The 17,871-nt window shown below is 36.4% G+C and overlaps 1 protein-coding gene across 1 annotated transcript in view; it reads left to right on the top strand.

Moving 5' to 3' along the window:
• Positions 1-289: 289 nt before the first annotated feature.
• Positions 290-17,871, top strand: part of LOC133645997 (peptidyl-prolyl cis-trans isomerase-like 4) — a gene marked incomplete at its 5' end in the record, with an annotated part of 18,682 nt that continues 1,100 nt past the window's right edge. Inside the window, 9 exons of the mRNA XM_062040921.1 lie at positions 290-407; positions 1,264-1,406; positions 1,502-1,598; positions 4,535-4,651; positions 4,736-4,860; positions 7,409-7,475; positions 11,274-11,385; positions 11,454-11,550; positions 11,835-11,964. Coding sequence (XP_061896905.1) covers positions 290-407; positions 1,264-1,406; positions 1,502-1,598; positions 4,535-4,651; positions 4,736-4,860; positions 7,409-7,475; positions 11,274-11,385; positions 11,454-11,550; positions 11,835-11,964 — 1,006 coding nt within the window. The remainder of the gene's footprint in view (positions 408-1,263; positions 1,407-1,501; positions 1,599-4,534; positions 4,652-4,735; positions 4,861-7,408; positions 7,476-11,273; positions 11,386-11,453; positions 11,551-11,834; positions 11,965-17,871) is intronic.

The following is a 17,871-nucleotide window of genomic DNA, read 5'->3' as shown; positions in this document are numbered from 1 at the left end:
GCAATGGTTTATTGTCCAGTACACATACAAAAAAATATTGTTTTTAATTATGTTTTGCTACTATATGTAAAATCTGCAACCACAGAATGTGCCCACTGTGGGATAAATAAAGGCTTTTTTATCCTAATTTATCATTTAAAAAAGAACTTACAACTTAAAGCAAAGAAAATAAATATTTGAATATTTACGGGCGAGGGCACGAATGTGATCAGGAGGGGATCTACCATAGCTTACTTTCCTCAAAAGTGGCATTGTGGTGACAGTAATGTCCTTTCTCGTGTGTTATCAGCAAGTTGTACGGGGACCAAGCCCGCTTTTTCGATGCAGAGAAAGCCCCGCGTATTAAACACAGGAAAAAGGGCACAGTGTCTATGGTCAACAATGGCAGTGACCAGCATGGATCACAGGTGAGCACCTCAGTGTTCTTACACTCCACGTTTCGTAGAATTCTGTTGTAGATAAACATTTTGACCAATGGTTTGCCCAGGTTTTCGCATACCATTTCAGTAATCGTACGACAAACTAGTCCGTTGGCTGTTTATCACTACACAGAAACAAAAAATCCCATGCGTCCGATTGTTCACTTGTTTTTCGTGACGTGTCTTTGTTACAAAACGTGCCTCTGTTAGCCTGCTTTCAACTCCCCACCCGGAAGTCAAATTCTCCCCAGCTGCCCCGCCCCTCTATGACATCATCACTGGGGGACTAAGCAAAGTACGAGCAGGGGCTATTCCTACCCCTTGTGCCTCTCTGCTCATCGCCGTCAACAAACGCCTTCAATAAAAGTGATGTTGAATGTTTATGTAGCCTTTTTATTAGTCGTTATGTACTTCACATCGTTTCCTGCATGTACAACCATAATTATTATCTGCAAAATGTGCTTTGTGTTCATATTTGTGGGTGTCTGAAAAGGATTACCATTATTTCCTACGTCCATATCTTTGGTTCTCGTGGTTCTGCGTTGTGCTCGCTTGCACTGCCCAGGGGATCTTTGGAGATGTAGTTTACTTCTCAGACTAGCCAACCTCTGTAGCGGCAGTAAAAAACTACATTGACCACGTTCTCGTTTGGTACCAGCACAAGTCGAGGCATTATTGTGAGAATCTTGACACGGCAAAAGCGCGATATTATTAATACGTCTTGGTTTTCGGGAGTTAGTTGGTATTACGTCTTCAACAAAAACCTTTTGGAACTGATTGCCAACGGAAACTGAGTGACCACTGTAATATTATTCCCAAGCAGTGATCAAATTCTTCTTTCCAGTTCCTTATTACAACCGCTGAGAACATGGACTATCTGGACGGCGTGCATACTGTTTTTGGTGAGGTTTCAGAGGGCTTTGACATCTTGGCTAAAATCAATGAGACTTTTGTCGATGCAGACTTCGTACCATTTCAGGACATCAGGTCAGTTGTGACTCCAATGAATGGGCCATTGAGTCAGATTCAAATGTGCCATAAAGGTTTACAACACGGATGAATGACATGTCATGTGACTTCAGGATAAACCACACTGTGATACTCGATGACCCCTTTGACGACCCCCCCGATCTACCAGTGCCTGATCGATCCCCTGATCCAACTCAACAGCAGCTAGATGTGAGTACACATTTTCTACTTTAGGACTTAAAGTAAACCACACTAGATCAAAACAACTACAAATCGACCAGATAGCTCTTGCCGTTGTGGCGCAAACGTATACAATGTTGGCGTTAACGCCCTTTTTTTGTCTTTTTACACATTGAAATCAGAACGGACGTGCATTTCCGGAAATCGACCCGTCAAAACTCCGGTTTGCTTTTTTTTTTTTATCGATTATCGCTTTCCGCCTGTGTTTTGTTTTGTTTATACCGTAATTTCCGGACTATAAGCCGCTACTTTTGCCCCTCGTTCTGGTCCCTGCGGCTTATACAAGGGTGTGGCTTATTTACGGCCTGTTCTTCTCCGACACCGACGAAGAGGATTTCGGTGGTTTTAGTACGCAGGAGGAAGACGATGACACAATGATTAAAGACTGACTTTTATGGTTATTTTGATAACGTACAGGCGAGCACTTTGTATTACTTTGCACCGTTGTATTATTTGTACTCTGCACGAATGCTGTTTGCCATGTCAAAGATGTGAAAGTTTGATTGAATGATTGAAAGATTTATTGTTGATAAATGGGACGCTTTGCGTTCCCAAACAGTCATCTCTTTCCCGACAATCCCCTCCGTGGTAGCAGGAACCCCTATATACTACGCTAATTACACTATATACTACGCTAATTACACATCAAAACCCTGCGGCTTATAGTCGGGTGCGGCTTATATATGGAGCAATCTGTATTTTCCCCTAAATTTAGCTGGTGCGACTTATAGTCAGGTGCGGCTTATAGTCCGGAAATTACGGTAGTTGCCGGTGTTGTGCCAAAATGTGATTGCCTGCCATATATCAAACGTAATATTTTGATATTTACACACTTTTTACTAGAATACCCTTATGAGCATTACATATATCAACATCAATCTGTTTACTTGTTGAAATACCCTTTACAAAGCTAAAATCTACCCAAACAACCACTTTGCTGCTGCCAAAAATTGATTTCAAGTAATATTTTGATATTGACGCATCTCATCTCTGCATATTCGACAAGAACACCCTTATTACATATATCAACATCAAGTACCTACTGTACTGTTTACTTGTTGAAATACCCTTCAAATCTATTTTTGGCATCAGCAAAGTGGTGGTTTGGGTAGATATCTGCTCTAAAAAGTGTATTTCACCAAGTAAACAGTACAGTATGTACTTGATGTTGATATATGTAATGCTCATAAGGGTATTCTAGTCAAATATGCAGAGTTGAGATGTGTCAGTGGTCCTCGTCAGCCAGAGAACTTTGATTTTGGGGTTGCAGCGGTAGGGATGATGTTCGAAACCGGTTCTCCCGGTTGTTCGATAAGAAAAGAACCGATTCCATGGACTCGAATCCCTTTTTGAGAACCGGTTCCCGTTATCGAGGCCACTATAGTAAAGAAAAAGAGTTGGTTCTTTATTCGAATCCCTGGGAACGAATCCCGTCCCACAGGAAATGCCCTGTGGAACGGCAATGTTATGCCCATTTGATTGTAGACTCTTACTGACACCTTGTGGCGATATGAAAATACTACGCGTCATTAGTTTGGGCACTTCGGGGTTGGCGACGTCAGTTCAGTTCATGAGACAATTGAGAAGTAGACAAATTGTGTTAGCTCTTACTAGCCTTGGAAAAGATAAGTCTATAAGTAAACTGTTTAACTTGTTTATGTAACTCAATATTAAGGTGGAAAGTGGTTAAATTTGATACTAAGATGTTTATTGAAAAACGATTTTTGTGCACTGTTTCAGTGGATGTTTTGAGGACTTAAAATGGCTGCCAGTCGTGTATTTCCACCATCGAAATAGTTTCAACACTCAGAAGTATTTGTTTGATGATAGTACTGTATATTTGTGTGAAGCTAATATTTACATATTGTGTATTACATTTCAGTATGTTAATTGAATCACATAGCTTATACATTTGTCATTGTGTGTATTTCAGTTTAAAAAAAATTAAAATAATAACAGTCCAGTGCCAGACAAAAGTAAAGATAGGAAAAGACAAAGCAAGATCAACAACAATAAAGAGCCTAAATGGATTAATCTGCTTTGGAACTTTATTAGACGTCTTGGATTGTTTGTTAGCTGTCTGCCTGTGTGTGTAGTTAGTATGTTCCAATAGCAGCAGAAGTGCACTTTTTGGAGAGCTGTATTATTTTCAGTTTTGTGCCCAAGGGACTGATTTTATTTAACACTATATTATTATTTATACACCTATAGTGATCACAGAGACAGGTTGTTTTTGTGTTACTGTATATATTTGTTTTTCTGAAAAATCCCACTTAGTATACTTTGGGTAACAACAGTCAATATTTTTTTTTTTTTTTTTTTTAGGGGGGTAACAGTCAATATTTTTTTATTTTTATTTTTTTTCTTATAAAATAAGATTGAGCTTTTGTTAAACCAAATATTGTGTTTTTTTCCATATACAACAACCTATCTGGACTCGATAAGAGAATCGATAAGGAATCGGTTCGATAAGAGGATTCGATAATGGGCTCGAACTCGATAATTTCTTATCAAACATCTTCCCTAGGCAGCGGTAAAAATTTGATCCATGAAGGAAAGAAGAAAGTGAATGAATGTTTATAACTGAATACATTTACATATGCATAAAAAATGGTTTTCTTTTGTTATTTTTTTAATGAATGAAGTTACGTTTATGACAACCTTTTTCCAAAACACAATATAGAATGTGAGATAATGCATACATTTATCATTTGTTTTCAAAATGCTTACAAAAAAGTGGGACCCCAAAAATGTACTGTGGGACCCCATTTTTATGACTCGATGGGGTCACTGGGATCCCATTTTGAAAATTCCTAGCGCCAACACTGCTTGTAGTTCACATGGCAAGTATATTACGCTGTGAAAGCTAAAAAAAAAGCTGCTCTTTGTTTTTGATGGGAGAGCAGAGTGGTCGCATAGGAGCAGAAGAAGTCATAGACGATGCCGACGGGAAAGCAGCTGAAGAAGTGGAGGAGAGGCTCAACGCAAAAGAAGCTAAAACCCGAGCCATCCTACTGGAGATGGTGAGGAAGTCCAACCCTCAAGCAAAGTTCCCAAACCCTCAAGCAAAGTTCCCAAAGCCTCAAGCAAGCGTGTCATTCCTCTAGGTGGGCGACCTCCCCGATGCAGACGTCAAGCCCCCAGAGAATGTGCTGTTTGTCTGCAAACTCAACCCGGTCACCACCGACGAGGACCTGGAAATAATCTTCTCCCGCTTTGGACACATTAAAAGGTGAAACTGGAGTTATAGATTGTCATTATTACAGTGAACAGGTTCAAAGAACAACGAAATTGGAGCAGATACACAATAATTTAGTAATATAAATGGTAAAAAAGATTAAAATAAGAAGATATGTATCTATCAGGCATGTGATTTTTCCGTCTAAAGTCGGAATTCCGTCTTTTTTAATCTCGGGGGGGAAAAAAATTATCTCCCGTTTTTCTGTTTTTTTTTCCGACCCTAAATCAAGATTCGAGACGTAGTTTATATTGCGCCGTAGTTGATTGGTCGATATGTTCCTTGTGACCAATCAGGACATCTGTTATGAATGATGACGTTAATAACGTCATCATTCATAATGGTTACTACGGCCATTTTCCATATGTAAACGATGTCGGTTCTCGAGAGAAAGGACGCTTTACGAGTAAAATAAATTGATAAACATGTCAAAAATAAGTTTGGATGGGACTGGATGGAAAGGGAAATCACTGCTACTGTTGGGAAGAAGGAAGTTACGACTTTGTTCGGTGATTTTATTCGGAAAATCGATGGTCCCGGAAAGGTTTTGTGCACGTGGTGTCATGATAATATTGACTATGGATCACCAGGTTTCAAGGCTTTGGAAGTACATGCGAAACGCCAAAAACATATGAAACAACTTGAAGCAAGGAAAACTAACTTTTCACTAGCTGCTACTTTTGGATGTCAACCGAAAGTGACATGGAGAGGAAAGATCCACCCACAACCCACTTCAGTTGCACACAGGGTTGTTAATAATGAGGTCAGCTAAAAAATATTTGCTTGCGAAATACGCATGTTTGTTTTAAATATTAACCAATTATTGCTTTGCGAAATATAAATGGGTTTTTCTAAAAATAAAAAGCCACGTGAAAATATATTATGAAATTACAGAAATTCAAAGAGTCGCATTATTGAATCCAGTTAACAATTTATTTGAAATAAATTTGCATATAATACTATTTTGTAATATTAAGTTCTTATGTGGTCTCTTGAAACTATTGTCAGTGGTGTAACAATCTTGAAGGTAAATATTTTCACACTTGTTTCATGCAATATGTCAGTGTCCTCACATTATTATTACTTCCTATTTTCAAACATGAGTAAACAATACTAAACATGTTTAATTATTTTCATACATTTATATCCTATTTTGGCGAAAAGAATGAAATGTTTACATTTGGTATTTTGTTATATTTATCCAAAAATCCAAAAAAGAAGCTACAAAAGCAGAGACCAAAAGGAAAATGCAGGCTGCTCAGAAATGTGCAAGGAAAGCTCATGTTAGGGCTCTCCGAGAAAGCTAATGTGGTAATACTGTAAATAAAGTGTAGATAATAACACTGATCAATGTGACACCTGTGGATGTGAAATGAACACAAGATGTAAATATTAGTGACTAAATACTGTTGGGACTGAACCATATACAGTGATTCATTAGGATCATTGGGTTATGTATGTTCTATTAATGATGTTTTCATGTCTTTAAACACTAAAATATTTTCTTCAAATGGTGCTGTCTTTGTTAATTTTAGCATGTTAAATTGGTGAAAAACCAGGAGCTTCAGGGGGCGTTGCCCCCCTTGTCCCCCCCACCAGGGCACTTGTCCCCCAGACCCCCGGAAATTTTTTCAGTCTTTTTCATTGTGGTCAAATCACATGCCTGATCTATATATATGTATATATCCACACACATGCTTATATCCATACATTAGCATATATATACATATACACACACATATATACACATTAGGGCTGCAACTAACAACTAATTTGATAATCGATTAATCTGTCGATTATTACTTCAATTAATCGATTAATAATTGGATAAAAGAGACAAACTACATTTCTATCCTTTCCAGTATTTTATTGGGAAAAAACAGCATACTGGCACCATACTTATTTTATAAATTCAGTTTATAAATAAAGGTTTATTAAAAAAAGTAGCCTCTGCGCATGCGCATAGCATAGATCCAACGAATCGATGACTAAATTAATCGCCAACTATTTTTATAATCGATTTAATTGATTAGTTGTTGCAACCCTAATACACATACATACATATACATACCGGTACATATATATATATACTGTACATACATACATATACATACACATATATATATATACTGTACATACATACATATACATACACATATATATATATATATACATATATACATACATATATATATACATATACATATATACACACATTTACACGTACATATACATGTATATATATATTTACACATATATATATATAGATAGATAGACATAACATACATATATACACACATACATACACATATTTATATACATATATATATACATGTATGTGTGCATACACATATATACACACATATATATATATATATACATACATAAATACATATACATATATACACACACATACATATATATATATATATATATATATATATACACACATAAAATATATATATATATATATACATGCTTACATATTATCTTGGAAATGTTACTGTGGTCATCCTTTCATGCTGCTTTTGCTTTGGTGCAGTTGTGAGATTATTCGAGACTGGAAGAGTGGAGACTCCCTCTGCTACGCCTTCATTGAATTTGAAAAGGTGAGTTTTAGATATGTACCAAAGTTTTTTTATTGGATTGGAATTGTGATGAAAAGGGGAATCATTCAATGATCTGTATCAGCATTGATGTGGCCAACACTGCCCCTGTATCTTCCTGGTATTGGATCGATACCCCATTTGCAGTATCGCCCAGGGAATTCCGCTATTCTTTCAGTCAAAGTGGTGTTTTTTTTCCGTTAAAACAATGCGTATTGATTGAGGTGGGTTGCTTTCGAATGTGTTGGTCATGTCATGAATGCTCGGAAGTAAAATACTGCTATAAAACAAGACAACACAAGTAGGTACTTAAGAGGGATAGCAGAACGTTGTCTTGGATCCAAGGATAAAGAATTCTTGGAATTGGTGGTGGTTAGAAAGTCGACGCATGCCCGCTTTCGGAATTCGTTTTAAGAACTTTGCAGCCTTTGCGATGGGTAAGTGATGAAGTATGGAGGCAAAGGTTGCTTGTCATTGAAGCAGTATTTACAGAGCTGTTTATCTATTTTATGGAGTAATGTAGTTAATCATTGAACTGCCACCCAATGTTATTAAAAAAGTATTGATTTTGAATCGAGAATCAATTCTGAATCAAATCGTTACCCTCAAAAATCTAATCTTGTGGTGCCCAAACTTACTTATTTCTTCTGTTTCAAGCTAGTTTAGAGGTTAGCTTTGCAATTAGCATGTCTCCTCCCGCTTGCTCTCGGTATGTAACATAACATTGAAGTTGTTGCTTCTCTGCAGAGACGAAGACCGTGAATGACTAACAAGAGCGTTCACTCAGTTTCTTTCACAGAGGGGCTAAGTTCTATGCATTTTTCATACATAGTTTACCTTTAGTTATGCATGTACATAACAGTAACGGCAATTATACATATTAATAAAATACCTGTCCATAAAGTAAATACAAACTAACATAAAATGAGTAAAATGCTTAAAAATAGGGTTAGAGCAGGGGTCACCAACGTGGTGCCCGCGGGCACCAGGTAGCCCGTAAGGACCAAATGAGTAGCCCGCTGGCCTGTTCTAAAAATAGCTCAAATAGCAGCACTTACCAGTGAGCTGCCTCTATTTTTTTTATTTTATTTATTTACTAGCAAGCTGGTCTCGCTTTGCCCCACATTTTTAATTCTAAGAGAGACAAAACTCAAATAGAATTTGAAAATCCAAGAAAATATTTTAAAGACTTGGTCTTCACTTGTTTAAATAAATTCATTAATTTTTTTACTTTGCTTCTTATAACTTTCAGAAAGACAATTTTAGAGAAAAAATACAACCTTATAAATGATTTAAGGATTTTTAAACACATATACCTTTTTACCTTTTAAATTCCTTCCTCTTCTTTCCTGACAATTTAAATCAATGTTCAAGTAAATTATTTTTTTTTATTGTAAAGAATAATAAATACATTTTAATTTAATTCTTCATTTTAACTTCTGTTTTTTCGACGAAGAATATTTGTGAAATATTTCTTCAAACTTATTATAATTAAAATTCAAAAAAATTATTCTGGCAAATCTAGAAAATTTTTAGAATCAAATTTAAATCTTATTTCAAAGTCTTTTGAGTTTCTTTTAAAATTTTTGTTCTGGAAAATCTAGAATAAATAATGATTTGTCTTTATTAGAAATAAAGCTTGGTCCAATTTGTTATATATTCTAACAAAGTGCAGATTGGATTTTAACCTATTAAAACATGTCATCAAAATTCTAAAATTAATCTTAATCAAGAAAAATTACTAATGATGTTCCATAAATTATTTTTTAAATTTTTTCAAAAAGATTCGAATTAGCTAGTTTTTCTCTTCTTTTTTTCGGTTGAATTTTGAATTTTAAAGAGTCGAAATTGAAGATAAACTATGTTTCAAAATTTAATTGTAATTTTTTTTGTGTTTTCTCCTCTTTTAAACCGTTCAATTAAGTGTAAATATCATTAATTATTAATAATAACATAGAGTTAAAGGTAAATTGAGCAAATTGGCTATTTCTGGCAATTTATTTAAGTGTGTATCAAACTGGTAGCCCTTCGCATTAATCAGGACCCAAGAAGTAGCTCTTGCTTTCAAAAAGGTTGGTGACCCCTGGGTTAGAGTCTTGGTGTAATTATTCCATAAAAAATGACTAATTACTTTAAAACAGAAAGTGCACTTTTGTCAATAAATGTGTCGCGTAAAGTATAGTTTGGACTCACAGCAATTAGTGAATGTTGTTATGCAAACATTACAAGGTACAATACAATATATGAACAAGCTATTAACATTTTATGATCAATTATTCTGGGCAATTAAATGACACTGCACACCATCCAGCATTCTTCACAGCAACCTACATTACCACCTAACGCCAGCAGCAGGCGCTGTGTCATCACTTTTTTTAACCCTGTAGCAACATTCTAGCCCCTTACATACTGTATGTATGGCTAAAATTGTTAATGTAATCATGTCAATGTAAATGGTAAATGGGTTGTACTTGTATAGCGCTTTTCTACCTTTATTTAAGGAACTCAAAGCGCTTTGACACTATTTCCACATTCACCCATTCACACACACACACACTGATGTGTCTCAATTGATGCTCACAACCTTAACTGAGTTGCAATTTGTATATTTTAAAACTGCGCTTTCTGTTGGACACGTGTTGGCATGACATTGGTGGTCTGAGACAACACCCATTGTCAGCTTGAGTTGCCGTGGCAATGTGCGCTTAATTGGAGTGACAAGCAGCGCGTCCAGCTGCCACTCCCAGCAAATGTTGAATAAGAATTCAAATACAACATTTCTGTCAACGAAGATTTGCACCAGCCTTTGACAGTAGGCTAATATAGTTCATATAAAGCAGGGGTCACCAACGCGGTGCCCGCGGGCACCAGGTAGCCCGTAAGGACCAGATGAGTAGCCCGCTGGCCTGTTCTAAAAATAGCTCAAATAGCAGCACTTACCAGTGAGCTGCCTCTATTTTTTTAATTGTATTTATTTACTAGCAAGCTGGTCTCGCTTTGCTGTACATTTTTAATTCTAAGAGAGACAAAACTCAAATAGAATTTGAAAATCCAAGAAAATATTTGAAAGACTTGGTCTTCACTAACTGACAAAGAAACAGATAACAGATTTGGTGTGACTTATTTCAAAATTTGAGAGTTGACTTTTGTTTTTTTGCATGAGTTATTATTTGTACAAACATGGTGCAAAGTAATTCATGATTTGTTAAAAAAATGTTAGTGGCTAGCTAGTTAAAATGGGATATTGTGATTTCCCAAGACTGTCTTAGAAGTGATCATTTGAAAATGTTCAATTTGAAAAATGTGCACTTAGAGAAAATATAAAAATAAAGTGTTGCATATTGATATTTATCTGTTTCTATATATATTTATTGTGAGAAATCATTACGATGATCAGTGTTACCACATAGATAAATGTAATTAATTATTAATATAACATAGATAAATGTCATTAATTATTAATAATAACATAGAGTTAAAGGTAAATTGAGCAAATTGGCTATTTCTGGCAATTTATTTAAGTGTGTATCAAACTGGTAGCCCTTCGCATTAATCAGTACCCAAGAAGTAGCTCTTGCTTTCAAAAAGGTTGGTGACCCCTGATATAGACACTTAAATCATATGTTGTCTTATATAGGACTTTTAATTTGTTGCAGCTCCAGACAGATTTTGTTTAAATATTTTTAGTCCTCCTTCAACATTTTGGGTTGCCGACCCCTGATCTAGTCTATGTTGTCCAATATTCCTCTTGATTTTGTCCTGGTTGATCATTTGTATTTGCTCTCCTGGTCGTCTCGACAGCAAGAAGACTGCGAAAAGGCCTATTTCAAAATGGACAACGTGCTCATCGATGACCGACGCATTCACGTGGACTTCAGCCAGTCCGTGGCAAAGATCAAATGGAAAGGAAAAGGTGGGAGAGCCACCGTGTGGTCAGTCCTGAGAGTGTTTGGTAATGAGCGACAATCATGTGTGTTTCAGGTGGGAAATACACCAAGGATGACTTCAAGGCCTATGAGAATGACTTGGAGAAGCGATCCAAACTGGCTCTGAAAGATCAAGTCAAACCCAAACAAGAGTATCCTCACAATTATGACCTAAGATACACTCTGGCAGAACATCCTGTAGAAGTGTTCCTGGCGTTTTATCTTTACTTACCTTTCGCACCACAAGACAGCAAAACCATCCCCTCTCTAGATGATAAATACTTTGGACCTCAGGCTCGAGCTGTCCTATCTACGTCTGTGAGCACGGACTGATGAAAGGAGAGGCCAAACATCTTCTAAAACACAAACACTCCATATGTGATCACGTCACTGCCCTGAGAATACATCCTCCATTGTTCCATAACCCCTCCAACAGTTCCAGATATGATCTGCTGGTGGAGGACGAGGAGGAGACGGGCCATCCACACGCCCAGAAAAAACACAAAGAGAAGAGGCATCATTATTCAGATGATGAGGAAGAGAGCAGGAAGTCTAAAAAACACAAGGTATGGCGACTCTTTTAAACTCTCCCTGACAAACCATAAGGAGAACCTATCAACCTAAAAAAGAAAACTGTCACCAACTGTTTACATTTACAAAATATATTTTATTTAGCAACATATGAAGTCCAACATCTAATAAATACATGCATTGAATGTGACAAAAATCACTCTTTGAGGGTGATCTAGTGCAGAATGTTCATTAAACACCCAATAGGATATTAGGATATTTAGCTCAGTGTTTTTCAACCACTGTGCCGCGGCACACTGGTGTGCCGTGGAAGATGATCTAATTTCACCTATTTGGGGTAAAAAAATAATAATTTTGCAAAGCAGTAATTACAGTCTGCAAATGATGTGTTGTTGTTGAGTGTCGGTGCTGTCTAGAGCTCGGCAGAGTAGCCGTGTAATACTCTTCCATATCAGTAGGTGGCAGCAGGTAGCTCATTTCTTTGTAGACGTCGGGAACACGTCGCCTGAGACGACGAGGGTTTGTCGTCGTATCTAACGCTTGAACCAAAAATAAACAAAAGGTGAGTGCCCCTAAGAAAAGGCATTGAAGCTTAGGGAGGGATTTGCAGAATGAAACTAAAACCTAACTCGCTACAAAGTAAACAAAAACGGAATGCTGGACGACCGCAAAGACTTACTGTGGAGCAAAGAAGGCGTCCACAAAGTACATCTGAACATGACATGACAATCAACAATGTCCCCACAAAGAAGGATAGCAAGAACGTAAAACTTAACTTGATTGCTAAAACAAAGTAGATGCGGGGAATAGCGTTTAAGGAAGACATGAAACTGCTACAGGAAAACACCAACAAAAGAGTAAAAGCCACCAAAATTGGGTTGGAATTGGGGGTTAAATCACCAAAATGATTCCCGGGCGCGGCACCGCTGCTGCCCACTGCTCCCCTCACCTCCCAGGGGGTGAACAAGGGGATGGGTCAAATGCAGAGGACAAATTTCACCACACCTAGTGTGTGTGACTATCATTGGTACTAACTTTTAATGAGAATCTTGTCTTGTGCTCCTATTTAAGTTCAAGTTTAACTTGAACTTAAATAGGAGCACAAGACAAGACTCTCATTACACTCTCTAAAAAACATCCAGAAAGCACCAAAAATACCCCATTTACATATCATTACCTGAAATTAACCTAATATGAGTAATATTTTTTATTATAAGCGCCGACGCAGACCGACTATTTTATCAGCGCTTTGCTGGTTGTACGAGCAGAGGAGCATGTTGGGCAGCGCACACACACAGAGTACTTACAAGCAGACAGTGTGTAGACAGAAAAGGGAGAATGGACGCATTTTGGTGTAAAAACTAAAGATAAAGGTGAAGTTATAACACTGAATGGATGCATTTTTGTCCATTAGTGAGTTTCTTACAAGTAACCTTATCACTGGAGGATGAGGAATAGCTCAACATGCTTCACTACACACCGTAGCTCACCAGCGTCACAATGTAAACAAATGCCATGGGTGGATCTACACCTGACATCCACTGTAATGATACCAAGTACAATAGCATATCTAGTCGATACTACTATGATTACCCCGATATTTTTTATCATCACAAAATCTTTTTTCCTTTTTTTTAAATTCATATTATGTTTATAACGTCAGTAAATACGTCCCTGCACACATGAGGACTTTGAATATGACCAATGTATGATCCTGTAACTACTTGGTATCACATCCATACCTAAATGTGTGGTATCATCCAAAACTAATGTCAAGTATCAAAGAAGAGCAGAATAAGTGATTATTACATTTGAACAGAAGTGTAGATAGAACATGTTCAAACAAAATAAGCAGATATTAACAAGTAGATGAATAATCAATTTGTACAGTTTGTCCCTCATAATGTGTACAAAATAATAGGTGTATAAATGACACAATATGTTACTGCATACGTCAGCAGACTAATTAGGAGTCTTTGTTTGTTTACTTACTACTAAAAGACAAGTTGTCTATTTTATTGAAGGACTAAATGACAATAATAAACATATGTTTCATGTACACTAACATTTGTTGTTACAATAAAGACAATAATGACATTTTTTGTGCTCCCCTTTATTTAGAGTATGGAAACACATTTTGGTAGCGGTACCAAATAGGTCAAATTAAAGACATACCTGAATATAGTGCAGTGGTTACAAACAGTACATTGCAGGCAGACACACTTCACAAAGAAGCCATCATTTCTTCCTAATTGTTGGTCCAAAGCTGATGAGGATTTTGTAAAAATGAGGGGAATGTGCCTTGTTCGATGGTGCAGACTGGTCTTATACCTGAATAGCGACATCTGCTGGATTTCCCTAAAAGGTGCAAGCAAGCTGTTGTACTGAAGAGATTGAAGATCAATGCTTGACCCCAAATGAGTGATGAGTTGAAGTAACTGGCTGACTATAAGGGGAGTGAAAAATAGGTACAAATATAACTAAAATAAAATAATGCAGTGTGTCGAATGCAAAAAGTTACAAAAGTTTCCAAAAAATACTTGGGGCATAAGTAACTGGTATGGACACTGAGCAGGAAAGAACTACTGTAATATGTAGAAATTGCATTATTACTGTCAAACCAAATAAATGTACCATAACCACTGTATGTGGAACACAGATTATGTACAGTGAAGTGTTTAGTTACATAACCACTGTATGTGGAACACAGATTATGTACAGTGAAGTGTTTAGTTACATAACCACTGTATGTGGAACATAGATTATGTACAGTGAAGTGTTTAGTTACATAACCACTGTATGTGGAACATAGATTATATACAGTGAAGTGTTTAGTTACCTAACCACTGTATGTGGAACATAGATTATGTACAGTGAAGTGTTTAGTTACATAACCACTGTATGTGGAACATAGATTATATACAGTGAAGTGTTTAGTTACATAACCACTGTATGTGGAACATAGATTATATACAGTGAAGTGTTTATAGTTACCTAACCACTGTATGTGGAACATAGATTATATACAGTGAAGTGTTTAGTTACATAACCACTGTATGTGGAACATAGATTATATACAGTGAAGTGTTTAGTTACATAACCACTGTATGTGGAACATAGATTATATACAGTGAAGTGTTTAGTTACATAACCACTGTATGTGGAACATAGATTATATACAGTGAAGTGTTTAGTTACATAACCACTGTATGTGGAACATAGATTATATACAGTGAAGTGTTTAGTTCAGACCTGGGCATTGTACGGCCCGCGGGCCGCATCCGGCCCTTTGCGCATCCCTGTCCGGCCCGCGTGAGGCCAATCATAAATTACAAAATACATTTCAAAAAGTATCTATGTCGAGTGTGCAATACAACGGTGCTGCTTTTGTTTTGAAAAGTGTTATTTGTATTACCTCCGTGTGGACGTATGCGCGTGTGCGATTGTGAGTGAATTGAACGGCGCAATTACAAATTACAAAATAAAGTTTAAAAAACATCTATGTCGTGCGCGCAATACAACTGTGCTGCTTTTATTTTGAAATGTGTTATTTATGCCGTATGTCCGGGGGGAACCTGTGAGTGAAGGTGCATAGAGACAAGTGATGAGACGCTAAAAAAAGAAAAGTTGATGAGGAATGGCGTGTTTCCAACAAGAGATGGACTGCCAAGTATTTCTTGACATAAATTAATGGTAAAGCCGTGTGCTTAATGTGTGGTACACAGGTTGCTGTGTTTAAATATCATTTTAATCGCCACTACACGAAGAAACACGAGGGAAAATACCGGAATGTGTCTGATGAAGCGCGCGCAAGGGAGGCTGATGCGTTGATGGTAAAACTGCAAAGCCAACAAGGACTTTGTGCCATATTTCACACCCCCAGAGATGCAGCCGTCAGGACAAGTTTCGTCATTTCTCACAAAAGCGCCAGAAAAAGTAAGGCGTTTTCTGACGGAGAGTTTATTAAGGAGTGCTTATTGGACTTTGTTGCGCTGATAATGCCCGGAGACATGGACTGTTTTTTGCTAACTTTGGATGAGAGCTGTGATGCAGTCAATTTAAGAGACAACCACAGGTAATGACTTGTTCACAGAGGTAAATGGGTGTTGGGACAAGCTGGCAGGTGTGACAATCCAATCCACTTTATTTATATAGCACATTTAAACAACAAAATGTTTCCAAAGTGCTGCACAACAATATTACAAACAATATTCAAATATTATCCTTAGCTCCACCAATGACTGAATAAAAAGAAAAAACAATTACATATAAAACCAATATAAAAAACAATATAAAATAAATATGATTAAAAACTATTTTTAACAACAGGTGGTTGTCCAAATCTGATGGGGAAAAATGTTGGATAATGCAGGATAAAGTGACCATCAAAATCAATCTGCTTTTGTATAAAGTTAAGTTAGGTTAAATTAAATTATTATTATTATTATCATCATTATTATTTATCTTACGGTATATCAAAAATGATATTGAGCAAAATTTAATTGAAATATTGTCGTGTGGCCCTCCAGCAGTGCTCGGGTTGCTTATGCGGCCCCCGGTGAAAATTAATTGCCCACCCCTGGTTTAGTTACATAACCACTGTATGTGGAACATAGATTATATACAGTGAAGTGTTTAGTTACCTAACCACTGTATATTGAACATAGATTATATACAGTGAAGTGTTTAGTTACATAACCACTGTATGTGGAACATAGATTATATACAGTGAAGTGTTTAGTTACATAACCACTGTATGTGGAACATAGATTATATACAGTGAAGTGTTTAGTTACATAACCACTGTATGTGGAACATAGATTATATACAGTGAAGTGTTTAGTTACATAACCACTGTATGTGGAACATAGATTATATACAGTGAAGTGTTTAGTTACATAACCACTGTATGTGGAACATAGATTATATACAGTGAAGTGTTTAGTTACATAACCACTGTATGTGGAACATAGATTATATACAGTGAAGTGTTTAGTTACATAACCACTGTATGTGGAACATAGATTATATACAGTGAAGTGTTTAGTTACATAACCACTGTATGTGGAACATAGATTATATACAGTCAACTGTTAAATTACCTAACCACTGTATTAGGGATGTCGATATTATCGGCCGATAAATGCGTTAAAATGTAATATCGGAAATTATCGGTATCGGTTTTTTATTATCTGTATCGTTTTTTGTTTTTTTTGTTTTTGTTTTTTTAAATTAAATCCACATAAAAAACACAAGATACACTTACAATTAGTGCACCAACCCAAAAAACCTCCCTCCCCCCATTTCTTTCTGTTATTAATATTCTGCTTCCTACATTATATATCAATATATATCAATACAGTCTGCAAGGGATACAGTCCGTAAGCACACATGATTGTGCGTGCTGCTGCTCCACTAATAGTACTAACCTTTAACAGTTAATTTTACTCATTTTCATTCATTACTAGTTTCTATGTAACTTATATATTGTTGTACTTTATTTTTTATTCAAGAAAATGTTTTTAATTTAGTTATCTTATTTTTATTTTTATTTTTTAAAAGTACCTTATCTTCACCATACCTGGTTGTCCAAATTAGGCATAATAATGTGTTAATTCCACGACTGCATATATCGGTTGATATCGGTATCGGTTGATATCGGTATTGGTAATTAAAGAGTTGGACAATATCGGAATATCGGATATCGGCAAAAAGCCATTAGCGGACATCCCTACACTGTATATTGAACATAGATTATGTACAGTAAACTGTTTAGTTACCTAACCACTGTATGTGGAACATAGATTATGTACAGTAAACTGTTTAGTTACCTAACCACTGTATGTGGAACATAGATTATATACAGTGAAGTGTTTAGTTACATAACCACTGTATATTGAACATAGATTATATACAGTCAACTCTGTAGTTACATAACTACT

Source organism: Entelurus aequoreus, linkage group LG03, assembly GCF_033978785.1.
Source record: "Entelurus aequoreus isolate RoL-2023_Sb linkage group LG03, RoL_Eaeq_v1.1, whole genome shotgun sequence".
NCBI classification, from domain to species: domain Eukaryota; kingdom Metazoa; phylum Chordata; class Actinopteri; order Syngnathiformes; family Syngnathidae; genus Entelurus; species Entelurus aequoreus.
The sequence above is the reverse complement of the archived record's forward strand: the minus strand, read 5'-3'. Positions and strand labels throughout refer to the sequence as shown.